Below are 27,281 nucleotides of genomic sequence, written 5' to 3'. Positions count from 1 at the left end.
GACTGACGCCGCCTCTCAATGCTCCCTGACGCCTTTCCTCTCTAGGACTGACGCCTCCTCTCAATGCTCCCTGACGTCTTTTCTCTCTAGGACCTGACGCTGCCTGTGACCGGCCCTGACTTCTTTCCTCTCTCTATGCCGTGAGACAGCCCGCCTCATGTCCTCTTCACAGACCCCCGTGCACTGACTCTCGTCCACTTACGACTCCCCACCCCAGGTCTGCTTGACTGCTCCCCTCAGGGTCCTCTCCGCGGACCGCCCCCCCCGGTTCTCTCCGTGGGCGCCCCCCCAGGTCCTCTCATCGGCCGGAATCGGGTCCCCAGCTCCTCTCGACGGCCCGCCTCTGGTCCCCTGTCGTCGCCTGCCAATGGTCCTCTCATTGGTCCACTGCTGGTCCTCACTACTCCCTGACATCGGTCTTCACTATGGCACGTCTCTGGACCTCACTACGACCTGACTCTGGTCCTCGCTATGCCCTTACTCTGGACCTAACTACACTTTGATTCTGGTTCTATGTCCTGACACTTTCCGTTCAATTCCTGACACTGCTTCTCACTTTGCGGGGACTCTGGTCACTACATCCTGACTTGGTTTACTCTACATCCAGACTTGGGCACCACTGCAGCCCTGACTCTTTGCCTCACTTGGACGTGACTCCAGTCCTCACTCAACCCTGTCTCTAGTCCTCACTTGGGCCTAACTCTGAAAGAACTGTTAAAATATGCCATACGATAAACAGAGTGAAGTTATTTCGAACACAGATACAGATCACTTCAAAACAAAGGAATTCAGAAGCACCTTCCAGATGAGATTTCCTGGAATGAACAACCACCAAAATGGGAACCAAGATTATCCTAAGTCTACAGAACCACAGAGCGCATGCTGGTGAGTTATCACACACACTATCTGAGTTCTTGAAACACCTCAAGTGCTACTTTCCTGGTTTCCCAGATTAATTCCTTGGAGTAGGACATTTGAAACAGTCCAGACAGGATGAAGAGAGGATAGTCCTCAAGGCAGAGTTGGCCTTGGCAGCAGCTAAGGCAGACCCTCTTTGCTGTCTGCTCCTGCCCTGGAGTTCCAATTGCCAGATGGGGTATGACTCAGTCTCGGCCTTTCCAGGCAAGAATGCCAGGTGATCTGCCCTCTAATGGAATTCTCCAACCTTCCACTCTCTTGAAAGAGGCTGGCATGGAGAGAATCTTTGAGCATCTGATCAAGTCAGAGGACCCACAAGGGCCATCCCCAAGTCAGCCCAACAATGACCACTAAATCTGATCACAAAACGCCACCTCCGTACACCTGTGCTAAACTGAATCTCAGAGATAGAGTTTCAGGTGAAGTAGAAAAGCATAGCTATGCTGCTTTGCTAGCAAAAAGGGACACAGAAAACTCATGCCCTCAAAAACTGCCCCAAGGCAGAAGGATATGCTTATGAGTTTTATAGCTATGGGCTTCCCTGGTAGCTCAGCTGGTAAATAATCTGCGTGTAATGCAGGAGAGCCTGGTTCAATTCTTGGGGTGGGAAGACTCCCTGGAGAAGGGATAGGCTACCCACTTTAGTATTCTTGGGCTTCCCTGGTGGCTCAGCTGGTACAGAATCCACCTGCAATGCGGGAGACCTGGGTTTGATCTCTGGGTTGGGAAGATGCCCTGAAGAAGGGAATGGCTACCCACTCCTGTATTCTGGTCTGGAGAATTCCATGGACTGTATAGTCCATGGGATCACAAAGAGTCGGACTGAGTGACTTTCACTTTATAGCAATGGTTAAAGGGCAGAATTGTTGTAAGGAATAGGGTGTGTACAGGGCCTGAACTCCCTTCATCTGACCTCAAGTGGTCTCTTGGTGAGCTTCTGTGGAATGAAGAATGCTACAATTTTCCATTTTGCTGGAGAGGATGTTTACTTGGGTAAAAAGTTTAGAGATATTTTTGTGTGTATCCCTTTTGACAGAAACAGGACCCTGATCCAAGACAAAATACTCTTTCTTGAGTGCTCTTTCCTTCTCTCTGCATCCCCTCCCTTCCCTGATTAGCACCTCTTCCAGTCTGCCCTTTCGAGCTCAGGGTAGGTCATGGAGCCGGTAGTCTATTCCCAACAAAGAAACAGGGGACATGGGAAAGGCTTCTGGGCCCAGGAGCCCCACAGGGTCCTGCTCGATTTCACTCCCAGGCCCTGACCCTACACAAACTGTGGCCCTCAGCTGTCCATGATGGCCTGAGCTTTCGCAAACTGTCCTCTTAACTCTCCCTAACTAAAGCTCTGATGCTGGTTGTAACGAACACCCTGACAATATCCCTGGGACAAATGATCTAAAGTGTCTTTTACTAAGGTCTTCAAGTTTTCTCTGAGGCCCTGACACGCTCCCTAATTAAGCCCTTAACACTGTATTTAAGTGACGGCCTGATGCACTCCCTCTCTCAGGCACTGAAGATGCACCCCTGATGCTCTCCCTCACTTCAAGGCACTAAGGCCTTGAAGAAGTCTCTACCTGAGGGGCTGGTACTGTCTGTAACCAATTTTCTGACTCTTTCCCTAACTAACATCCTCATTTTGCCTCTAAATAACACCCTGAGACTCATCCTAATGCCCTGATGGTGTCCCTAACAGCCCTCTATATCCCTACTTTTGCCATGATCCTGTCCATAATTAAGGCCCTGAATATGTACTGAAGTAGGTCTCTGATGCTATCCCTAACTAACACCCTGACACTGGTCACAACTGTGAACCTGATGCTAACCCTGTTAAGGTCCTGAGATGCTGCTAAGTAACAGCCTGAACTTCTTTAAGGCCCTCAAGTTATGTCTAACTGAAGCCTTGAAACTGTCTTTAACTAAGCCCCAGACACTGTCCCTAGCTAAGGCCTGAACTATACTTTATGAAGGCCCTAAGCCTGTCCCTAACTCTGACACTGCCCCTAGTTGAGGCCATGATACTGCCTCTTATAGCCTAAGCTGTCACAAAATAACACCCCGATCCTATTACTAAGGCCCTGACTATGTCCCTAAGAAAGTCACTGAAGTGAATCTAACTAACAGCCGGAATTATCTTTTACTCAGGCCATGAAGTTATCTCTGAAGTCCTAACAAGGTCCCTAATTAAGGCCCTGTTGCTGGCCCTAACTAATGTCCTGCTGCTGAATCTGAGTCCCTGTTGCTCTTCCTGTTACCCTTTGCCCTACCAACAGAGTTTTGCCAAGAGAACACACTGGTCATAGCAAACACCCTCTTCCAACAACACAAGAGAAGACTCTACATAGGGACATTACCAGACGGTCAATACTGAAATCAGATTGATTATATCCTTTGCAGCCAAAGATGGAGAAGCTCTATACAGTCAGCAAAAACAAGACTGGGAGCTCAGATCATAAACTGAGCCATAAGACTGTGGCTCAGATCATAAACTCCTTGTTGCCAAATTCAGACTTAAATTTAAGAAAGTAGGGAAAACCACTAGACCATCCAGGTCAGTAGTGACCACGGGACTAGAAAATGCCAAAGAATGTTCAAGTTCAATTCAGTTCATTTCAGTCGCTCAGTCGTGTCCGACTCCTTGTGGTAGTTTGAGCATTCTTTGGCATTGCCTTTCTTTGGAATCGGAATGAAAACTGACCTTTTCCAGTCCTGTGGCCACTGCTGAGTTTTCCAGATTTGCTGGCATATCTAGTGCAGCACTTTCACAGCATCATCTTTTAGGATTTGAAATAGCTCAACTGGAATTCCATCACAATTGCACTCATCTCACATGCTAGCAAAGTAATGCTCAAAATTCTCTAAGCCAGGCTTCAACAGTACGTGAACCATGAATGTCCAGATGTTCAAGCTGAATTTGGAAAAGGTAGAGGAACCAGAGATCAAGTTGCCAACATCTGTTGGATCATCAAAAAAGCAAGAGAGTTCCAGCAAAATATCTACTTCTGCTTTATTAACTATGCCAAAGCCTTTGACTGTGTGGATCACAACAAACTGGAAAATTCTTAAACAGATGGGGATACCAGACCACCTGAGAAATTTCCTGAGAAATCTGTATGCAGGTCAAGAATCAACAGTTAGAACAGGACATGGAACAACAGACTGGTTCCAAGTGAGGAAAGGAGTATGTCAAGGCTGTATATCATCACCTAGCTTATTTAAATTCTATGCAGAGTACATCATGCAAAATGCCAGACTGGATGAAGCACAAGCTGGAATCAAGATTGCCAGGAGAAATAACAATAACCTCAGATACACAACGACACCAGCCTTATGACAGAAAGCAAAAAAAGAACTAAAGAGCCTCTTGATGAATGTGAAAGAGAAGAGTGAAAAAGTTGGCTTAAAACTCAACATTCAGAAAACTAAGATCATGGCATTTGGTACCATCGCTTCATGGCAAATAAATGGGGAAACAATGGAAACAGTGAGAGACTTTATTTTCTTGGGCTCCAAAATCACTGCACATGGTGACTGCAGCCATGAAATTCAAAGACGCTTGCTGCTTGGAAGAAAAGCTATGAACAAACTAGACAGCATATTAAAAAGCAGAGACATTACTTTGCTGACCACGGTTCATCTAGTCAAAGCGATGGTTTTTCCAGTAGTCATGTACGGATGTGAGAGTTGGACTATAAAGAAAACTGACCGCTGAAAAATTGATGCTTTTGAACAGCAGTGTTGGAGAAGACTCTTGAGAGTCCCTTGGACTGCAAGGAGATCCAACCAGTCCATCCTAAAGGAAATCAGACCTGAACAGTCATTGGAAGGACAGATGCTGAAGCTGAAGCTCCAATACTTTGGCCACCTGTTGCAAAGAACTGACTCATTTGAAAAGACCCTGATGCTGGGAAAGATTGAAGGCAGGAGGAGAAGAGGATGACAGAGGAGAGATGGTTGGATGGCATCACCGATTCAATGGACATGAGTTGAGCACTCTCTGGGAGTTAGTGATGAACAGAGAAGCCTGGTGTAGTGCAGCCCATGGGATCACAAAGAGTCAGACACGAGTGAGCGACTGAACTGAACTGATAAGAGGAAAGAATATGAAGAAGAATAGATATCTGTATCTATACCAGACCAGGTGGAATGTAAGGGATGCTGGTGGTGACTAGTTCTAACTCTCAAGACTTCAATCAACTGAAGCTTGGAGTCGGCCACAGACCAAGACCCTTAGTGAACATGCCTGTAAAGTTAACATGTTAGTCACTTACTCATGTCTGACTCTTTGCAACCCCATGGACCACCAGGCTCCTCTGTCCATGGGATTCTCCAGGCAAGAATACTGGAGTGGACCGCCATGCCCTGCTCTGGGAATCTTCCCCACTTAGGGATTGAACCCGGGTCTTCTGCTATGGGCAGATTGTTTACCGTCTGAGCCACCATGAAAGCCTGAACATACCTGTGCCCATAGATTAAAGCTTCCCCAAGTTTGTGGTTTAGAGAGATACTGCTCTGGAAAGCTCCATGGTGTTCTCCATAGTTCTGCAAGTAATACACTTTTCCTTCCCATGAGCTTTGGCTGGGTTGTATCTTCTGGCTCAACAGCCACCAAGAGGTAAATTCACTTTCCTGGTAACATTTCTCCACCCAGGCTAACAACCACCACTTGATACATATTCTACAGTCAGTTGTCTTGCTTCCAATACATGGAAATCACGTTATTTTTCTGCGAGCAAAGCTAGCTAAGGGCCAGAAACAGCGTCCCTATTTTATCTTGTGAAGCCAGTAAGTATCAAGCAAACTCAGCTCTGTGGATCCTTTGTCCTCCAGTTCAATGCCTCCTTTTACAGAAAACACTTTCAAGGCTTTGAGGTTTTATTTATACCTCATTTCTGAAAGCTTTTAATACCTACATTAAATATACAGATGACTCATCAGTGCCACTTCTACTTTGAGGTTTAAAATCCTCCAAGTTTTTTCTAACATACTTATTCCATGCCTTGCATTTAAATCTTTGACCATATGTTGTTTATCTTGTGTCTCATCAGAATTTAGTTAATTACACCCTTTTCCACTGAATAATGCAGTACTCATCACATAGAGTTCTTGCCAAAACTGGATTTGACAAGGTAGGGCACAGGTGGGCCTAGGAGAAAGTCCAGGAGCACGACTACAGTCTGGGGGAGCCGAGATTCCAGTTGAGGGCACTGGAAGGAAACATCGAGCCTGAGGACAACCCGCCCACTTGAGGATCCAGGCCTAAGAGGCCTTGCCTGAAAACAAGCAAAGAAAACGGCCAAGATGCTCCTGCAAGCTGGAGGCTTCGTGACAGACACGCCCCCAGAGCAGCCAATCCCCGAGCGATTGGGCGGGGCCTCCATCGCGCTCCGCACCTTCATGGTGCCTATTGGCCAGACTGCCTCGGTCGCAACTGCGATTGATGGCTCATGCCTGACAGGGTACAGGCTGGCTGCTCGCCCTTCACTTCTTCTCAGCGCGGGAGGACTGGACGTCGCCGAGCTACTAGCGCGCCCCAGGCCAGGTTGGGCAGCACCGCAGGACAGCGGGGAGACTGACGGGAACACGCCCTGCACAACCCTCATAAACCCTTAGCCTAACGGCTTCAAATTCCAGGGTGAGAGGCCCCAAATCCCATCAGCTTTGAGGAATCTGAGTCCTAATCTGAAGGAAGCTTGCGTCTCGTCAGCTTCAGGGACTACATGTCCCTTCACCCGCAGAAACACCGAATCCCCTAGTGCTGCGACCCTCAAATACCTAGAGTAACCCCAGTTCCCCTCAGCCTGAGGCACCCTAAAAATATCACCCGCAGAGAGACCAAATTTCCTTAACCTCGGAAACCCTGAATACCTCAGCCTGGGAGCTCTTAAAACTCTTCGTCGTCAAGACCCCAACTGTCCTGCCTGTCGGAGACCTGAAGCGCCTTAATAAGAAACCCCCGATTTCCTCAGCCTCAAAGATCCCAAGTTCTCTCACCTTGCACATTCTACATCAGCCAAAAGATCCCCAGTTCCCTCTGTCTGAAGACCCCAGTTCCTTCAGCCCGTGTGACCCAGATCTCCTCAGGCCAAGTGACCTGTCGCTTAGACGTAGAACTCACGTTATGCCCAGATTTTTCTGAGTCCCCAGGCGGAGAGCCTTAAAACCCTTCTTGGAGAAATATTCCCTCTCCTGCACTGGAACAGAGCCCTGATTTCAGCCTGAACCCAGTCCAGCAGTTAGGGGCTTCCAGGTCTCCTCAGGACTCCCTCCGTCACCCACAGACACGTCCCTCCCAGTGCCTTTCCTGGGAGGGGCTGAACTGTAGCGGAACCAAAGAAACCAAATCTAGTTCACATCAGGCTGGTCTGTCATAGCTGGTCAGGGTCCGTCCATCCCACCAATACCCTCACCCCGACTTTCCCCTCACCTTCCTGCCCTGGACACTCCACTCAAGGAAGACAGACCAGGCTCTGGACAGTGATCTGGGCTATCTCAGCACCTTCTTCTTCCACAGGCACCTTGAGCACTCCAATGGCCATGAGGCCGAACAGGTCTCCAGAGGAGAGCACTGAGGGAGATGCCGGGAGAACAGAGTGGAAGCCCACAGTGAGAGGTGGAGGCGGCAAAGCTGGGCTCTAAGCCAGCTCTATAGGAAGGACACGGCGCTGGTCCCTGAAGGACCACAGACTGCTTGCCTGGGCAGCTGAGTGAACTTCTCTGTGAGCGTACACAGGATGGGAATGGCTGGTCCTGTATGAGATGGTGGGGTGGAGTGGGACAAAACAGGACACTAGTATCGTCAACTGCTTTGTGTCCAGGGAGAGTTAGGAAAATGCTCAGTGTTTGTTCAGTTAAGCAAGACACAGTCTGGAAGGAAAGTGTTCATCCCTGTCTCACAGAGACCATCCAGTAGCTTCAGGCTACTCCCTGCACAAAAGGTGGAGGAGAAGGCCCAGCTCTAAGGTCTGACTTATTAATCACTGATGAAATCTATTATTTTCCTTAGGACAAAGATGCTTTCAAAGACATCTCTGTATACTTCTCCAAGGAAGAATGGGAAGAGATGAGAGAATGGGAAAAAATCCAATATAGGAATGTGAAAAAGAACTATGAAGTGCTGATTGCTATAGGTAACAGGAAGTCTTGGGTGCCTGTGAGCCTGGGAAACATGAACCAGGTCTTCACCCTCAGTGTTCACTTGGCCCTCTCTTAGATGGCTTCATTTGCTCACAGTTGCCTTTTGTGTGGAGACTAACCTGAAGGAAATTTTTATTGTTTTGTACCAAAGGGAAGTTGACCCTGCAGTGCAGAGCTCACTTCTTGCCTTGTTCTAGATTCTCCCAGCCCATCCTACTGATTTCCCTGACTTTGTGACACTTTCCATTGCTTCTGTGCTTTGTTCCTCCTTCTTAGAACAAATATTTCGCTTCTTTCTAGGTTTCAGAGCCACTCGACCAGCTTTCATGCATCACCGCAGGCAGGTCATCAAACCCCAGGTAGATGACACTGAGGATTCTGATGAAGAATGGACACCAAGGCAGCAAGGTGAGGGGCCAGGAGGATTTAGCGGTGTCTTCCTGAAACCAGCCTGGGCTGAGGTCTCAACTATATCTCAGCCATTAGCAAAGAAAACATAATTTTCAGCATTCCGAAGTGGTTGTGGCTGAATATTGACATAAGCCTGAATGAAGATGAATGTATAGATTTTCCAGTGTAATTCTCAAAAGTTTAATGTTTAAAATCTATCATTCTTTTTAAAAAGAATTATTTTTGCTAAACATTCTTAATGAAAGGCAGTTAAAGAAACCTAGAAATAAATTCACCAAAGAGATTTAATACTAATCTCATAATTGGTTATTGGATTAAATCTCTTAAGAAAGGAAATGATTAACATATTATGTCAAGATACATTATTTATGTATGTATATAAAACAACAACACATGATCTTCTTACCCTAAGGTGAAACTAATTCTTTGTTTTAATTCTGAGAAAGGGTTTGAGAGAACTGTTTCTTCTCCCTGATCTTTCCCACATTTCACTGACCAGAGACAGCATCAGGGAAATAAAATGAAGCGCACTCATTATAAAATAGAAGCGAGCAGCTCGCTTCCTCTTCTGCTGCTCAGACAGTTTAGAAGAGTTAATCTTGCTAGACTGGAGAAAACAATTTGGATAGTTCTATAATTCTCCATCTTTGAATTTCTGTTCTCCCAGATTTTTAAAAATTATTTATTTAGTTTTGGCTGCACTGGATCTTCATGGCTGTGCACAGGCTTTCTGTGGTTGCGGTGAGTGGCTTCTCGTTGCAGAGCACATGCAGGCTCAGTAGTTTGTGACACTGTGCCCTCTGCATCGGCAGGCAGATTCTCATCCACTGTGCCACCAGGGAAGTCCCTCTGTTCCCTTAGTTTATTAAAACTAATGAAAGGGACATGAAAACCAAACATTTGGTTGTCTGCAAAGGTTTTGACATGAAGAGAGATTCTTCATAGGGACTACATACACCACAGTTCACCATACCTCTGCACATCTTTATTTACCTTCTTAACAATTTCTGAGTGTATGGTACACTCTTGCTAACTATGTACACATTAGTGTTAGTGGCCATAGTGTTCATCGCTCTGTCATGTCCAACTCTTTGCTTACCCATGGACTGTAGCCTGCCAGGCTCCTCTGTCCATGGGATTCTCCAGGCAAGAATACTGGAGTGGGTTGCCATTTCCTGCTCTGGGTGATCTTCCCAACTCAGGGATCGAACCTGCGTCCGTTGCATCTCCTGCATTGCAGGCGGATTCTTTACCGCTGAGCCGCTGGGGATATATATACACATTATCGTACAACAAATCTGTAGAACTTTTCCATCTTGCGTGACTAAAGCCCTAACCCACTGAGGAACAATTCTCCAATCCTTCCTCCTCATACCCATTGGCAACCATGATTATATTTTCTGTTTCCATGGATTTGATTAATTTAGATACCTCATAGAAGTGGAATCAGGCAATATTTGTCTTTTTGGGATTGGTTCATTTCACTTAGCATATCATCAAGGCCCATCCTTGATGTAGCATATGACAGAATTCTTTTTTAAGGCTTAAAAACATTCCATTGTGTCCATGTGTATATAACAGATATAAGATATATCTTATATATAATCTTTGTTTATCCACCAATGAACATTTAGATTGCTTCCACATCTCGCCAACTGGGAATAATGCTGCAATGACCATAGTTGTGCACACTGTTTATTCAAGATCTTGCTTTCAATTTTTTATGGGAATATACTCTTGAGTTCGATTGCTAGATCATATAGCAGTTCTAATTTTCTGAGGAAACTCCATGCTGTTTTCTATGAAGGTTGCAACATTTTACATTTCCAACAATAGTGTATAAGGGTTTCAATTTCTCCATATCCTTACCAAACTTGCTATTGTCTTCTTATTCATATTGCCCATCACAGAAGGTTTCAATTTGTATTTCCCTATTGATTAGTAATATTGAGCATCTTTTCATATGTTTCTTGGCCATTTGTGTATCTTCTTTGGAGAAATGTCTATTGAATTCCTTCTCCCACTGTGTTAGTCAGCTCAGACTGCCATAATAAAACAGACTGCATGCCTTAAACAAAAGAAATTTGTTTTCTTACAATGCTGGAGCATGGAAGTTTGATATCAGGGTTCCATCGTGGTCAATCAGGTTCTCTTCCTGACTTATAGGTAGGCTTCATATTGGTGTATGCTCATTAACCCCTTATCAGATACATATTTTACAAATATTTTCTACCATCCTGTAGGTGGCCTTTTCACTCTGTTCACTGTGTCCTTTGCTGCACATAGTTTTTAAGATTAATGTAATCTCCTTTGTCTATTTTTACTTTGTTAACAATACTTGTGCACTTGGTACCATATCTAAGAAATCATCGCTGATTCAGTGTCATGAAGCTTCATCCTTGTTTTCCTCTAAGAGTCTTATCAAGTCTCGCATTTAGGTCTTTAATCCATTCTGAGTTGATTTTTCTTCATGATGTAAGATCTTCGTTATTTTGCATATGGATATTTTGTTCTCCCAGCACCATTCGTTATAGGGATTAAACTTTTCCTGTTGTCTTGACACCCTTGATGAAGATCATTAGACCATGTATCCAAGAGTGTATTTCTGTTTATTTCTGGCTGTCTATTCTGTTCCATTGATTGACGTGTCTGTCTTTATGCCAACGGGCTTCCTCAGTGGCTCAGCAGGTGAAGAATCTGCCTTCAATGCAGGAGACACAGGAGATGCAGGTTCAAGCCATGGGTTAAGAAGAGCCCCTGGAGAACGAAATGGCAACCCTGTCCAGTATTCTTGCCTGAGAAATCCCCTGGACAGAGGAGCCTGGTGGACTACAGTCCAAAAGGTCACAAAGAGTCAACACGACTGAGCGACTAAGCACACACTTTATGCCAAAACTACACTCTTTTGGTTCCTGTACTTTTGTAATATGTTCTGAAATCAGAGGCCTCCAGCTTTGCTGTTCTTTCTAAGATTGTTTTGCCTATTCGGGGTCCTCTGAGATTTCGCTATTAACTGTAGGATGGATTTTCTATATCAGAAAAAAATTCCATTGGGATTTTAATAGGAATTGCACTGAATCTTTAAATTGCTTTTGGTAGTATGAACAGCTTAATAATATTAAGTCTCCAAATCCATAAACATGAGACGCCTTTCTATTTACTTGTGTCAGATTCCTTTCAGCAATACTTTGTAGTTTTCAATGTATAAGTCTTAAGTTTACTCCCAATTATTTCATTCTTTTTGATGCTATTATTATTGGGACTTCTCTGGTGGTCCAGAGGCTAAGACGCCACACTCCCAATGCAGAGAATTTGGGTTCAGTCCCTGGTCAGGGAACTAGATCCCACATGCCGCAACAAAGACCTGGCACAAATAAATAAAAATAAATATTTTTTAAAATTTAAATTTAGATCTTGAATATAGTTTAAAAAAAAATAAATAGGATTGTTTTCTTATTTTCCTTTTTGGGATGGTCATTGTTCATGCATGGAAAGATATTTGAATGTTGATTTTGTACCGTGCAACTTTCTGTGCAGGTTTTTTTTGTGTGTGGAATTTTAAAGATTTTTCTGTACATAAAATCATGTCCTCAGTGAACGGACATAATTTTACTTCTTTCTTTCCAAATGGAAGCCTTTTGTTTTCTTTTCTAACCTAATGCCCTGGCTAGGACTTCTAACATTATGGTGAATAGAAATGTTGAGAATGGGCCTCCTTGCCTTTTTTTCTGGATCTTAGAGAAGTTTTCAGCTTTTCACTTATGACTATGATGTTAGAGTTAGACTTTTCATATATGACCTTTATTACATTGCAGTCACTTCCTTCTATTTCTACTTTGTTGAGTACTTTTGTCATGAAAGGCCAGTAAATTTATTAGATACTTTATGGACATCAGATGAGGCACAGATAAAGTTTCATATTTTTTTTTAATTTTAAGAAAATTATGTAATGCTCCCAGTGGAAGCATAGGAATTGATGACACAGAAATCATTTTCCATTCCTCGTTTGGTAATCCTTGTCCTTGTCACTCTCTGGCTCAAAATTATGTGTCCTTAATTAGAATGCCCAGACTTTGGAAACATTTACCAACCAAAACACTGATTCTCATCATTTTTTAGGTAAACCTTCTAGGATGGCCTTCAGAGTGGGGCACAGTAAACACCAGAAGGTGAGTATTTCCCAAATCCTGTTGCCAAAATATCCTCCTCATGAACTCAGTCACAGGTGAGAATAGGAGAGAACACAGAGATCCTGGAGGCTGCTGCCTTCCTGTCCTGAGTCTTTAGCACCGTGTCTGATATCATCATCATCTTTGCAGTTAGTAAGAACAGCAACAACAGTAGACTGTTCTATTGTTACATTATTTTCCCAATATTTCAGACTTTAAGCATTTTATGTGAATAAACTTACTTAAACCTTAAAACAATCCTACAGTACCTATAAGTAGGTATATAGCTACTACCATTATAGATCACAAAACTGAGGTAAAAAAATGATTGATTATATGCCTGAGATCACAGTATCACTGGTAGTGCAATCTAATCCAAAGCACTTTTTCTAAACTCCTTACAAAATGATTAAAACTTCCACAGTTTTATGAAGTTTATTCATACATCTTTATATCATTCATCTGAGAGATGTTTTCAACCTCACTTCTTTTGTGCTGTGCTAGGGAGGGATATGCTAAGAATTCTGACTAAGGGAAGCTTAAGGACATGCTGGGCAGTTTGTAGAGTGGACAGTCCAGGATGAAGAAGCTTAAGGACATGCTGAGCAGTGTGTAGAGTGGACAGTCCGGGATGATGAAGGATCCCTACCTCAGAGCCTCCCACTCCAATAAGAGGAAGCAACTCGCAACCCTGACAAGCCTCAGGTTTATGACTGAAAAGCAACAAATAAGAAAATAACTGAAGGACTTCACATAGGTTACCCGCTTTTGAGTAGAAACTCATCATCTGGGCATCATTTCAAATGCTCATTCTTGCAGGAGGAAGTAACAAGTCCTTCCCCTGAGCTCTGATTAGGCAACTCTCATGTTTGGAATCATTTGTTTAACCTGCCCTGTGTTGTGAGCTTTGAGAGCCTAGCCCATACCCGTTAATTCTCAGAAGTCCAGGCCCAGCTCAAAGCCCCCGAGGGCCCCCTGAATGTTTTGTGAAGGAGTGACTCCACATTTAAACATTCATCTAGGAGTAAGAAGGTCAAAGAATGCTAAAGATAGTATATGTGAGCTAGACTTCAAATATAGAGGCAGTTGAAGGGATAAATTGATGGCAGGGATGTACACTCACATTCATACTGTATTAAATAGCTCACACAATTTGTTGAAATGTTATTAAATTTCATGTCCACTGTAACATTAAGAATTAGCATGTATACCAATTTATGGATCAGGAAACTGAGGAGAACCAGCTAGTCATACAGCCTTGTTCAAGCAGAATTGATGAGGCCAGCTACTTTAATTCCAAACATTGTCTCTAGGACACGGCAACCTGCAACTTTCAGCTCATTTTCTTTATTCTAAATGTGTTTCTGCCGATCATCTTTTCTCTTCTCAATCTCACTGCTTTGTCACCTTATTTTCCAGATGTGTTTTGTCCCCTCTGTAATTTTCCATACTTCCTCGTCCATCAAAGGTCCACTAATTAATAGAACCCCACCCCTGGATTTCTCTATGAGCCCTTACCCTGTTCTTTCCCTGACCTCCAGCTAGTCTCCCTGCCTTGCTCTCACTTTTATGCAGAAAGTTGAAGGGAAAGAACCTTAAGATATGAATTCCAGTTTTGATTCACTACTCACTTAGGTCCTTATTTTACACTCCAGTGTTCAGACCCCCCCTCCACCAGGTATTTCCAAGAACTGTCAAAGTATTAACTAAAGTCATGCATGTGACAACACTTCATAAAGTCCTAAAGAACTAAAGAAATGCATGTTGTCTTTTACTCACCTGGAAGGGAATGTCCAGGGCACCATTAATTACGGAATCTAGTTTGAAAGAACTGCCAGGAGCAGCAAAATTGCTGAAGACAAGTGGCTCCAAGCAGGCTCAGAAACCGGTGCCCCCTCCCAGAAAAGCAAGGACCCCTGCACAGCACCCCAGACAAAAAGTCAGTAAGAGAAAATTTGGGGAGTTCCTCTAATTCTCTAATCCCTGTAGAAAAGCTAATAAGTATGGCCTGGGTGTGTGGCGTGGACTTTGGGTAGGCTTGGGTTTAATCTGGACTGATCTGAGACATGAAGTTAGCAATGGGGCCTTGGGAAAATCTTTCACATTTTCTGAGGTCCTGATTGCTCCTCTGTAAATTGAAGATAAGTATACATAACTCATACAGTGTTTGAAAGCCTTACATTAAATGCAAAAGTGCTGACACCTATATGGAATTCTGAGGGAGAAGGTGAGGGTGGGACGTTCTGGGAGAATAGCATTGAAACATGTATATTATCATATGTGAAACAGAACACCATTCCATGTTCGATGCATGAGACAAGGGCTCAGGGCCGGGGCAATGGGATGATCCAGAGGGATGGGATGGGGAGGGAGGTGGGTGGGGGGTCCAGGAGGGGGAACACATGTAAACCCATGGCTGATTCATGTCAATGTATGGCAAAAACTATTGCAATGTTGTGAAGTGATTGGCCCCCAACTAAAATAAATAAATTTATAAAAAAAAAAAAAAGTGCTGACACCTTTTGGAACTAAAAGTAGTTCAGGAAATCCAGCTGTGATGATAGGGACCATGCTTTGTTAGTGTTTATGCCCAGACCTCTGCTCAATGCCTTAGGTGTCATGTGCCCTTAACATACATTTTCTGAGTAGATGTGTCAGTGAACTATCTCCTAAGTAAGAAGTTTGTGAAGTTAAACCTACTAACAGGAAGTGCAGGAAGCTTACAATGAACTGGGCATCTGTGGTCAGTGTGGAGCCTCAGTCTCCTGAACCAGTAGTTAAAGGGAGAGGAAACAAAGTATAGAGAAGGGACTTCCTGGTGGTTAAGTGGTTCAGACTCCACGCTTCCACTGCAGGAGGTGGGGGTTCCATTCCTGGTCAGGGAACTAAGATCCCAGAAGCCATGCAGCATGGCCAAGAAATAAATAATGTAACATTAAAACATAAAATTACAAAAGTAAAAGTTTGAAAAATACATGTAAACAAGTTTTAACAAAGTGTATAGATGGACAGGTAGGAGATCTCACACTTTCTGATAAAACAGGGACTAACTCTCCAGAGTACGTCAAAGCTGTATATTGCCACCCTGCTTATTTAACTTATATGCAGAGTACATCATGAGAAACGCTGGGCTGGAAGAAACACAAGCTGGAATCAAGATTGCCGGGAGAAATATCAATAACCTCCGATATGCAGATGACACCACTCTTATGGCAGAAAGTGAAGAAGAACTAAAGAGCCTCTTGATGAAAGTGAAAGAGGAGAGTGAAAAAGTTGGCTTAAAGCTCAACGTTCAGAAAACTAAGATCGTGGCATCTGGTCCCATCACTTCATGGGAAATAGATGGGGAATCAGTGGAAACAGTGTCAGACTTTATTTTTGGGGGTTCCAAAATCACTGCTGATGGTGATTTCAGCCATGAAATTAAAAGACGCTTACTCCTTGGAAGGAAGGTTATGACCAACCTAGACAGCATATTAAAAAGCAGAGACATTACTTTGCCAACAAAGCTCCGTGTAGTCAAGGCTATGGTTTTTCCAGTGGTCATGTATGGATGTGAGAGTTGGACACTGAAGAAAGCTGAGCTCCGAAGAATTGATGCTTTTGAACTGTGGTGCTGGAGAAGACTCTTGAGAGTCCCTTGGACTGCAAGGAGATCCAACCAGTCCATCCTAAAGGAGATCAGTCCTGGGTGTTCATTGGAAGGACTGATGTTGAAGCTGAAACTCCAATACTTCGGCCACCTCATGCGAAGAGTTGACTCATTGGAAAAGACCCTAATGCTGGGAAGGATTGAGGGCAGGAGGAGAAGGGGACAACAGAGGATGAGATGGTTGGATGGCATCACTGACTCGATGGACATGGGTTTGGGTAAACTCCAGGAGTTGGTGATGGACAGGGAGGCCTGGCGTGCTGCGATTCATGGGGTCACAAAGAGTCGGACATGACTGAGCGACTGAAATGAATTGAACTGAACTGAACTGAACTCTCCAGACCCCACCAGCCTTACTTAGCTTCTGTTCTCCATCTTAGAACTCAGAAGAAAGGAGACTGGAGTGAAGAGGTACAATCTACAAGAAAGAAAGGGCCATGTGTACCAAGAGGTCAGAGAGCCCCAGGATGATGACTAACCTCTGTGAGTGACCCTGCTGGCCCACTCACGGAGAAGGGGCTATGAGGCCTTGGTCTAATAACCTCATTTCACCATTTGGTCCCCCAGTCATCCCCTTCCTCTATGACTTGGGCTATAGGATCGAGGCCAAATGCCGTGAGTGCCCCAGTTCTTTCTGAAGGTCTTTACGACCAGCAACATCACTATACCTCCCCTCATCCCTGTTGCTCTCATCTCCAAATTGTGAGTGTCAGAACTTCTTCATCGACAGCTGTGCTGCCCACGGGCCCCCAACCTTTCTAAAGGACTGTGCGGTGGAAAAGGGACATGCCAACCGCTCAGCCCTCACTCTGCTCCCTGGGTTAAGTATCAGACTGTCGGGCACCCCTGAGGCTGGTCTTGGAGTGTGGAACGAGGTGTCCGATCTGCCGCTGGGCCTGCACTTTGGCCCCTACGAGGGCCAGATGACAGACGATGAAAAGGCCGCCAACAGTGGATACTCCTGGCTGGTGAGAAATACCCCTGTTTCCCTGTCCTCGTTTGTGTGTGGTAGGGCAGTACTTCATGTCTACATGGGAGGATGCAGATGGTGATGACACAGTCAGCAATGACACAGTCAGCCCTTGTACTGTGTGCACTGGCCATGAACACGAGACTTCCATCTAAAGGTCAGAGGAGAGATGGGACCACAGTGTACAGACACTCAGGACTTCCATCTAAAGGGCAGAGGAGAGGTGGGAGACAGTGTACAGGCACACAGGACTTCTATCTAAAGGTCAGAGGAGAGTTGGGAGACAGTGTACAGACGCACAGAGGTGACTCCTCCCTTGTGGAGCCCTTGCTTTCAATGAACCAAGAGACTCAGACTTGGAATGATGAGTAACAAGTTTACCGTGTGATCTGACTGGCAGTTGAATCCATGCAGGCTGAAGAGCACCAATGACTGCAGAGGGAAATAGTTCTTCTATTACTTCCTATCAAAAAAAATAAAAGAGAGAGGAAAGCTTGTAACTCTTTTTCTGACACTCAGATCACCAAAGGGAGAAACTGCTATGAGTATGTGGATGGAAAGGACACGTCTTTGGCCAACTGGATGAGGTGAGTGCAGTGAGTCTGCAGTTTGTAGAGGTTGATCCTCCATCAAGCCCACACCCCTTTCCTTCTTAACCCCTCTCCCTCAATAGCTTTCACATCTTCTTTCCTCTTTTCCTCCATATCATGCTCTTTCATTTCAAAAGACATTAGAAAGAAGGAAATAACAATATAGCATGTGCCCTCAAAATACAAGTCTATATGCTTGCACAAAACTGGGGGATTTGAGAACAATTTGAGGAGTCTAGATTCCCCAGGGACACTTTAACTCACTTAACTGACACTTACCAAGCACTTTATGTTTCAGTTTAGACAGTGAACTTCATTACTGAAGCAGATCACACAACCCATGTCCTTTTGGAGAACATACTGCAGACAGACATTAGCCAATTGATTTTAGGAACAGTAACCTTAATTTTTCTGTCTTTGAGTAACTGCACAGTGCCAGGATAACCTAACACAGGAGACCTTGAGTCCATGTGGTCAACAACCTCCCCAGGCTCGGTTCCAGTGAGAAGTGAGCCCTGAGGCCTGGGAAGGAATGGGGGGCAGGAAGGCCGTGAGCATGGCCATTCTCTGAGGGCCTCTCCTTTCATCAGGGCAGGCAGAAAGTGAATAAACTATTACTGTTCTGGGTCTCAAGCTATGTCAAAGCACTCTCCAAGTTTCCGTGGGAGGGAGTGGGCAAGTGAATAAGACCCTGGATACACATGGGGAGATTGAAGAAAAGCCTCGGGAGAGAAGGCAGGCTGAGGTGAGTGCTGAGGGCTGCGTGCTAGCCGAGGAGCACCAAGTCCTGTGGAATGAAAGAGAACTCAATTCAGAGTTTGGAGGAGCTGGAGGTCACCAGCCTCAGGGACAGTCCAGGTGGAGATGAGTCTGGAACTGGGCTCTGGAAAATGGCTAATTAGGTAAGGAGAGAAAAGCATTCCAGCCAGGAAGAGGACTGGAAACAGAATCTGGAAATAGGAATTCACACGGCCTGGTCGAAAGTGTGAACAAAAGGTCTCCATGAGGGGCGGTGGGAGCCACAGCGGCCTCAGAGCCTGAAGGCAAGGAGCTGGGCATGGTCCAACCGTGGAGGACACTCATCACCTGAGTTTTGTTTCCCTTTCCCGGCCTCGACCCCAGGTATGTGAGCTGTGCCCGGGACAACAAGGAGCAGAACCTGGTGGCCTTCCAGTATCACAGGCAGATCTTCTACCGAACCTGCCAGGTGGTCAGTCCGGGCTGTGAGCTGCTGGTCTGGTACGGGGACGAGTATGGCGAGGACCTCGGCATCAAGCGGGACAGCAAGGGGAAGAGTGAGCTCGCGGCCGGAAGAGGTGAGCGCCACCCCTCTTCCAGCGCCCCAGCCCATCCTGGGGAGCCTCCCTGGCCCAATCCCGAAGCAGAGTACAATCCAGTCTAAAGTCAGTCAAGTCGTCATTAAAATGCCTCAGAATTTGATTCATTTCATATGACTGGTAGGAAAGATTTTTATTTAAAAATGTTAGTTCTAATTTTCAAAATTTCACGCAAAAACTTTGTAACATCACCTTCTGCTGAAAGGCTCAGAGACAAACAAGTTTCCCAGCACCTACCCGCTCCCTCACCTTTCCCTCTTTCTTCCTCATTTCCTCCCATTTCTAAGCGACAGGTGTACAGTGATTTGCATTCAGTCACTGTTTCAGTTTGTTGTCATGTGAGCTCATACTCTGTGCCAGACAGGGCTCCACCCACCGAAACAGACAGAACCACTGCCCTGGGGCAGCACAGGCTTCATACCAGACAGAGGCTGGTGCTCTGAGGAAAACAGTGCAGGAAAAGTGCCTCGGATCAGCGTGAGCAGAGGGTGGGGTCTCTGCAGAGATAACACCCCTGGAAAAGGATTCCAGGCAGGGGAGCAGCCAGTGCCGCAGCCCCAAGGCCATGCCAGTGGTCACAGGAGGAAGCACAGAGGGAGAGGAAGGAGGCTGGACGGGACAAGGAAGCCTCAGGGCCCGTGTCCACGTGCAGGCCTCAGGGGTCTTCCTGGGTGACACAGAACAACCGTGAGGCTTTCAGCTGCAAGCTGCATGTTCTCTGTTCTGTGACGATGCTTTGGTTCATTTTTGGGAAGAGACAGCAGCGAGGAGTCCCCTCAGAGGTCAGTTCATTGCCAGACACGAGAGGAGAGTGGGCTGGCTGAAGATGCATGGGAGTAAGGGTATGACGAGTCTGGCTGGAGATATATTTTTAAACTAGACTTCCTAGTGCGTGTTAAATGGACTCAGACTGAATGAAATAAATGAGGTATGAATACTGGTGAGGCTTGAGAAAGGACATGCCTTTATTTTCTAATTTATGGAAAACTGAGAGAGGATCGATTTGTGAACCAGTTCGGGCAGCAGGAGCCAGAGACTTGTAGTCAGTGGGACCTGGGCTGCTCGGTCTCATCCAGTCTGAAACCCACTTCCTGCAGAGATCAGCACAAAGGCTGCTCTTTGAACAAAGAGCTATAAATTCAGCTTTACTCACACCTGCTCTAACTACCCCCTGTGCTCCCTCCCATATGCAGAGAGCTCCAGGCCAGGCACCCCTAACTTAATAGACCCTTTCCCCTCACAGGGAGCCGCTCAGGAAGATTCCATCTAAGTCATCAAGTCTTATCTCTCAGTAGGGTAAAATACCTGTGGCCACCGTGACATGACTTTTCAGATACATACACGCAGGGAAAGGTCCCTGCAGATCCACCTCTTATCAGGAGAGACACTGCCTCTGATGCTGCTGGAGGGTACCTAGTCTGGGTGATATGTAGAAAAGGCCCTTGACACAGGCTTCCTGGATTTCTGTAGATGTAGCGAATAAGAATGGAATGGAAAAGTGGACTGTAAACACACACTTCATGGGAGACAAATCATGCGCTGTCAACACTTAGATGATTAGTGGGAAGGCCTTACCATGGCAAACCAGCTACCTGACCAAAAGCTTCCTCTTTCACCAGAACCGAAGCCCAAGATCCACCCATGTGCCTCCTGCTCTCTGGCCTTCTCCAGTCATAAATTCCTCAGTGAACATGTCCAACGCAGTCACCCCTCTCAGACCCTCCTGAAACCATCTGCAAGAGACCACCTCCAAGCAGAGGATCACTGCCCCGGCAATCAAAATCAGCAGGAGAGATATTCCGATCCACACAGCCCGAGTGACAAACCGGAGGGTCACGAGGCCAAGGAAAGGCCCCAACCTTTGCTGAAAAGCATAAGGCTGAAGAGGATTTCAAGGGCCTCTTCCTACTCACCCAGAGGACAAATGGGGGGGGGGGTTCTGGGGTGCATGAGAGAAAGACAGAAGAACCCAGAACTAGCCAGAAACTGAATCCAGAGGACACAGGCAAATTAATCATGGAGGCAAGGATCTCAGGGATTATAAAAGCCAAGTACGAAGAGTGTCGGCAAGTCTCCAAGGATAGGTGAAGTCTCATCACACATGAGAGGACACACACAGGGGAGAAGCCCTATGTTTGCTGAGAGTGTGGGCAAAGCTTCAGTGTGAAGTCGAATCTCATCTCACACCAGAGGACACACACAGGGGAGAAACCCAATGTTTGCGGGGACTGTGGGCGAAGCTTCAGTGTGAAGTCCAATCTCATCATGCACCAGAGGACGCACACAGGGGAGAAGCCCTATGTTTGCGGGGACTGTGGACGAAGCTTCAGTGTGAAGTCGAATCTCATCCGACACCAGAAGACACACACAGGGGAGGAGCCCTATGTTTGCGGGGAGTGTGGGCAAAGCTTCAGTGTCAAGTCCCATCTCATCATGCACCAGAGGACACACACAGGGGAGACGCCCTATGTTTGCTGGGAGTGTGGGCGAAGCTTCACAGTGAAGTCGAATCTCATCATGCACCAGAGGACACACACAGGGGAGAAGCCCTATGTTTGCGGGGACTGTGGGCGAAACTTCAGTGTGAAGTCCCATCTCATCATGCACCAGAGGACACACACGGGAGAAGCCCTATATTTGCGGGGACTGTGGGCGAAGCTTCAGTGTGAAGTCCAATCTCATCATGCAGCAGAGGACACACACAGGCCAGAAGCCCTGTGTTTGCGGGGACTGTGGGTGAAGCTTCAGTCGGAAGTCCAATCTCATCCGACACCAGAAGGCACACACACGGGAGGAGCCCTATGTTTGCGGGGAGTGTGGGCAAAGCTTCAGTGTGAAGTCCCATCTCATCATGCACCAGAGGACACACACAGGGGAGAAGCCCTATGATTGCGGGGACTGTGGGCGAAGCTTTAGTGTGAAGTCCCGTCTCATCATGCACCAGAGGACACACACAGGGGAGAAGCCCTATGTTTGCGGGGACTGTGGGCGAAGCTTTAGTGTGAAGTCCAATCTCGTCAGGCACCAGAGGATGCACACAGGGGAGAAGCCCTGTGTTTGCAGGGACTGCGGGCGAAGCTTCAGTGTGAAGTCCCATCTCATCATGCACCAGAGGACACACACAGGGAAGAAGCCCTATATTTGCGGGGACTGTGGCGAAACTTCAGTGTGAAGTGGGATCTCATCATGCACCAGAGGACACACACGGGAAAAGCCCTATGTTTGCGGGGACTGTAGACGTAGCTCCAGTGTGAAGTCCAATCTCATCATGCACCAGAGGAGACACACAGGCCAGAAGCCCTGTGTTTGCGGGGACTGTGGGTGAAGCTTCAGTCGGAAGTACGATCTCATCCGACACCAGAAGGCACACACAGGGGAGGAGCCCTATGTTTGCGGGGAGTGTGGGCAAAGCTTCAGTGTGAAGTCCCGTCTCATCATGCACCAGAGGACACACACAGGGGAGGAGCCCTATGTTTGCGGGGAGTGTGGGCAAAGCTTCAGTGTGAAGTTCCATCTCATCATGCACCAGAGGACACACACAGGGGAGGAGCCCTATGTTTGCGGGGAGTGTGGGCAAAGCTTCAGTGTGAAGTCCCATCTCATCATGCACCAGAGGACACACACAGGGGAGACGCCCTATGTTTGCGGGAGTGTGGGCGAAGCTTCAGTCAGTAGTCCTGTCTCATCATGCACCAGAGGACACACACAGTCGAGAGGCCCTATGTTTTCGTGGAATGTGGGCAAAGCTTCAGTCAGAAGTCCCATCTCAACAGACACCAGAGGACACACACAGGGGAGTAGCCCTATGTGTGCAGGGAGTGTGAGTGAGTTATGACCAACAAACCACATCTTAGCCACAGGAGGATTACTGCAGCCACCCCATTCCGCAGCTCTAAGGGAGCCTCAGAGGAGGTCTCTGACCCGTTACTGTCCCCAAGATTATGAGGAGAGACTTCCCAGGTGGTCTAGTGGCCAAGACTCCAATGCAGAGATCCATGTTCAATTCCTGATTGGGGAACTAGCTCCCACATGCTGCAACTAAGACACAGCGCGCCTGAATAAATAAATACATAAATAAATATTTTAAAGAAAGGGAGTGATAAGCACAGAATTAGTTGATTAAATAGACCTTTATGACACTTTCACTTTATGACACTTTAATGACAGGAGAGGAGGTAGATAAACAGCAGAGGGTTTCTTAAGTGTTCTGGAGATGTTCATGCCAATTGCCTTCGTGGTTTTTTGTACTCCTCTTCTAATAAATTTTGTCTCCAAACAAATCTGAAGCCCAGACTACGTACTTATCCCCCGCTTATTGCTGAGAGCAGTGAGGTCCAGCGGTAGCTGAACCCCTGGGAAGGCATAATTCTGGAGCCAACTCAGACACTGGACAGTCAGTTCCTGGGTCCAGGGAGAGGAATCTAGGGTTTGAGACAGACTCACCAGGGAAGAGAATTCCCTGGCCTCCTGGGAATTGTGGCCTCTCCTCCTTATAGACCTCGACCCCACTTTGGCCTCTCCTCGTTGCCCTCTGGTTTCCTCTGACTTCTGTGGCCTCAAAGGTGAAGGCCTCGTGCACATGTGTGTGTGCCTTGCTCATCCTGGGCCATCTGGTTTTGCTGCTCCCTCAGGGTCATCACAGCATCTGGACTCCAGATTCAACCACAGGGATCCAGTTCTCTACCCTGCCCTCAGCAGCTGTGTGACCTGGGGCAAGATGCTCAACCTCTCTGTGTCTCTATTCTCATCTGTGATACAGGGTGGGAGCACCAACATTTTGGTCTTTGCATAAGCACAGGCAGAATCTGGCAGAGGCTGGCTGAGAATGCAAGCCCCACCTTTGCTGTTCTTTGTGTTTTTTTCTTTAATCTCTTTTTATTTTTTAATTGAAGGATAACTGCTTTACAGAATTTTGTTTTTTGTGTATCCTTCAGCCCCCACACTTCCAGGTTCAGAGCCAGACAAGGAAGGGGCCGTTTAGGCACTCGGCTGCCCTGATGAGTTGGTGTGAGGTCAGGGATGCTAAGGGAGGGCGACCTCCCTTCCCACCACTGCTGTTCCTGCTGAGCGGGACAGCCCCAGAGCCCCTCCACAGACAGGCAGTGCCGACAGTCATCCACCCTGCCGAGAATAGAGCCTGGAGCCGCGTGTGCAGGAAGTCCCTGTCCGGCCCTCACCCCACCCCCACACGGAGGGTCCTCAAAGCCCACACAGCGGCTTCTCTAAGCACGGGCCTCGTACCTGTGTCCACGTGCTCTGGTCAACGCTGTCGCGACCTTGAAAATCTTAACTATGGAATAGTTCATCCTTACACATCCTTTTTGAGTGAAGTCTGATGGACCCCGGGGTGTGCTGTGAGCAGAGCAGATACGCACAGCACAGGTCCCAGGGGTGACCAGGCTGCACGAGGGGACAAGGTGGACACAAAGTCCCCCCGGTGAGTGAAGGTGGTGACCGCATCAGGAAGCCACGCTTGCTTAGACCCAGAACTGAGCTCCAACACAGAGTGGAGGCAATGGCGTTCTAAAGAGTCGACCACACCCTCCCTCTGTGAATGACCTCTGCCCTGGCCTGATCCTTCCGGGATGTGTTTAGGAGGCTGAAGTCCACCCGGTCACCAGAAGACACCAAGGGGAGAGTGGGCCACGGGACGGGGGGCGGAGGGTGCAAACCCCAGGACTGGGGGCAACGGCCCTCAGTTCCCTCCCTGTGCCAGCCTTCTGAAGCGTCTCTACATGAACCGTGTCAGTAATAACCAACGACTAGTATTTTCTCGTTTCTTTCATGCTTTCTTAAAGGAAAACGTTTGTCTGTGGCTTGGTTTCCCTACAGGAAGGGAAGCCGTATAGAGTCCCCATCGTCTGTGGCTTTAGACAGAGGCCACAAGAGGGAGAGTTAGGGGTGGTGCAGGCAGAGGGGCTTCAACTGAAATACAGTGGGGACCCAGAAACTTGCAGGGGCTTCTCACCTGCACCTCCCACCGGAGCTGGGCCTGGAATCCCCTGGAGGCCTGAGCAATCAAATCTTCTCCCTCCCCTCTGCTCCCCTCTCTTCCACTCAAAAAGCTGGCTCCTGGGCCAGCCCACAACACCCCCAAATCCTCCATCACCCACAGCCCCGCACAGGCCCTCCCTCACAGAAGTGGGATGACCTGCATGGTGGCAGGGACGGTGTGTGACCCCAGAGCTTGGGGTCTCAACTCAACTTGAGCAAGGGGGCTGGTGCTTTACCCAGCCTCCCAGCCCAGGGAGCTGCCAGCAGCCACAAGCCACGATCCGAAGCGTGGGTGGGGTGGGGTGGGGTGGGGTGGGGATGTGAGCTGTCTGAGGTCCCATCCTGTCCCCACGACAGCGGCCAGGCCTCACCTGACACCGTGACTGCCCTGCACGGGCACACAGGACAGCAGCAGTCACGGGGACGGACAGCCAGCTGCCTCCTCCGCACGCTCCACCCTGACTGCAGCAGCCCCACAGCTGTACCAGCCCCGCCTGCGCATGGCTCTGCTTGGCTGCTGGGGCTCTGGACCCTGGGTGAGTCAGTGAGGGCAGAGCTCCAGAGGCCAAGCCTGTCTTCAGCCGCCAGACCTGCCCTGGTCTCCAGACTCATGAGCCCAGCCAGTATCTGAAGCCAAGATGCCTTTGGGAGAATGACACCACAGACGCTGACCTCAGAGCTCAGAGTCCTGAAAACTTATTAAACAGGTTGTTTCTATTCTTTTTAAAGGGGGATGTTGGCAGGAAGTGGGGAGGGGAATGACTTCCTTGGTGGTGCAGTGGTTAAGAATCCACCTGCCAATGCAGGAGACACGGGTTCAATCCTTGATCTGGGAAGACCCCACGTGCAGTGGAGCAACTAAGCCCGGGCACAGCTACTGCGGCCCAAATGCCTGGAGCCCGTGCTTCCCAACCAGAGCAGCCACCACAGTGAGAAGTTCAGCACAGAAATGAGAGAGCAGCCCCCACTCCCTACAAGCAGAGAGAAGCCTGCACAGCAGCGAAGACCCAACACAGCCAAAAGTAAATAAATAATCTTTTTTAATAGATTTAAGGGACTAGATCTAACAGACAGAGTGCCTGATGAACTATGGACAGAGGTTCGTGACACTGTACAGGAGACAGGAATCAAGGCCATCCCCAAGAAAAAGAAATGCAAAAAAGCAAAATGGCTGTCTGAGGAGGCCTTACAAATAGCTGGGAAAAGAAGAGAAGCGAAAAGCAAAAGAGAAAAGGAAAGATATTCCCATCTGAATGTAGAGTTCCAAAGAATAGCAAGGAGAGATAAGAAAGACTTCCTCAGAGATCAATGCAAAGAAATAGAGGAAAACAACAGAATGGGAAAGACTACAGATCTCTTCAACAAAATTAGAGATACCAAGGGAAGATTTCATGCAAAGATGGGCTTGATAAAGGACAGAAATGGTATGGACCTAACAGAAGCAGAAGATATTAAGAAGAGGTGGCAAGAATATACAGAAGAACTGTACAAGGGCTCAGGGCCGGGGCAATGGGATGACCCAGAGGGATGGGATGGGGAGGAAGGTGGGTGGGGGGTCCAGGAAGGGGAACACATGTAAACCCATGGCTGATTCATGTCAATGTATGGCAAAAACTATTACAATATTGTAAAGTAATTAGCCGCCAACTAAAATAAATAAATTTATTTAAAAAAAAAAGAATATACAGAAGAACTGTACAGAAAAGATCCTCACGACCCAGATAATCACGATGGTGTGATCACTTACCTAGGGCCAGACATCCTGGAATGTGAAGTCTAGTGGGCCTTAGGAAGCATCACTACAAACAAAGCTAGTGGAGGTGATGGAAATCCAGTTGAGCAATTTCAAATCCTCAAAGATGATACTGTGAAAGTGCTGCACTCGATATGCCAGCAAATCTGGAAAACTCAGCAGTGGTCACAGGACTGGAAAAGGTCAGTTTTCATTCCAATCCCAAAGAAAGGCAATGCCAAAGAATGCTCAAACTACCGCACAATTGCACTCATCTCACACACTAGTAAAGTAATGCTTAAAATTCTCCAAGTCAGGCTTCAGCAATATGTGAACCGTGAACTTGCAGATATTCAAGCTGATTTTAGAAAAGG

At 47.0% G+C, this 27,281-nt stretch overlaps 1 protein-coding gene across 1 annotated transcript; it reads left to right on the top strand.

Annotated features, from left to right (window-relative positions):
• Positions 1-78: 78 nt before the first annotated feature.
• On the top strand, positions 79-23,461 carry LOC145533076 (histone-lysine N-methyltransferase PRDM9-like). The gene is given in 15 exon segments (XM_081559617.1): positions 79-885; positions 7,430-7,528; positions 7,929-8,045; positions 8,353-8,460; positions 12,583-12,632; positions 14,419-14,575; positions 16,665-16,761; positions 16,979-17,252; positions 17,774-17,841; positions 18,967-19,160; positions 20,801-21,126; positions 21,129-21,809; positions 22,060-22,349; positions 22,515-22,833; positions 22,896-23,461. Coding segments are annotated over 15 exon segments (2,916 nt in total). The 5' UTR covers positions 79-836; the 3' UTR covers positions 22,983-23,461.
• The last annotated feature ends 3,820 nt before the right edge of the window (positions 23,462-27,281 follow it).

This window comes from Giraffa tippelskirchi, chromosome 2, assembly GCF_054371585.1.
Source record: "Giraffa tippelskirchi isolate mGirTip1 chromosome 2, T2T-mGirTip1v1.2.pri, whole genome shotgun sequence".
Classification (NCBI taxonomy): Eukaryota; Metazoa; Chordata; class Mammalia; order Artiodactyla; family Giraffidae; genus Giraffa; species Giraffa tippelskirchi.
The sequence above is the reverse complement of the archived record's forward strand: the minus strand, read 5'-3'. Positions and strand labels throughout refer to the sequence as shown.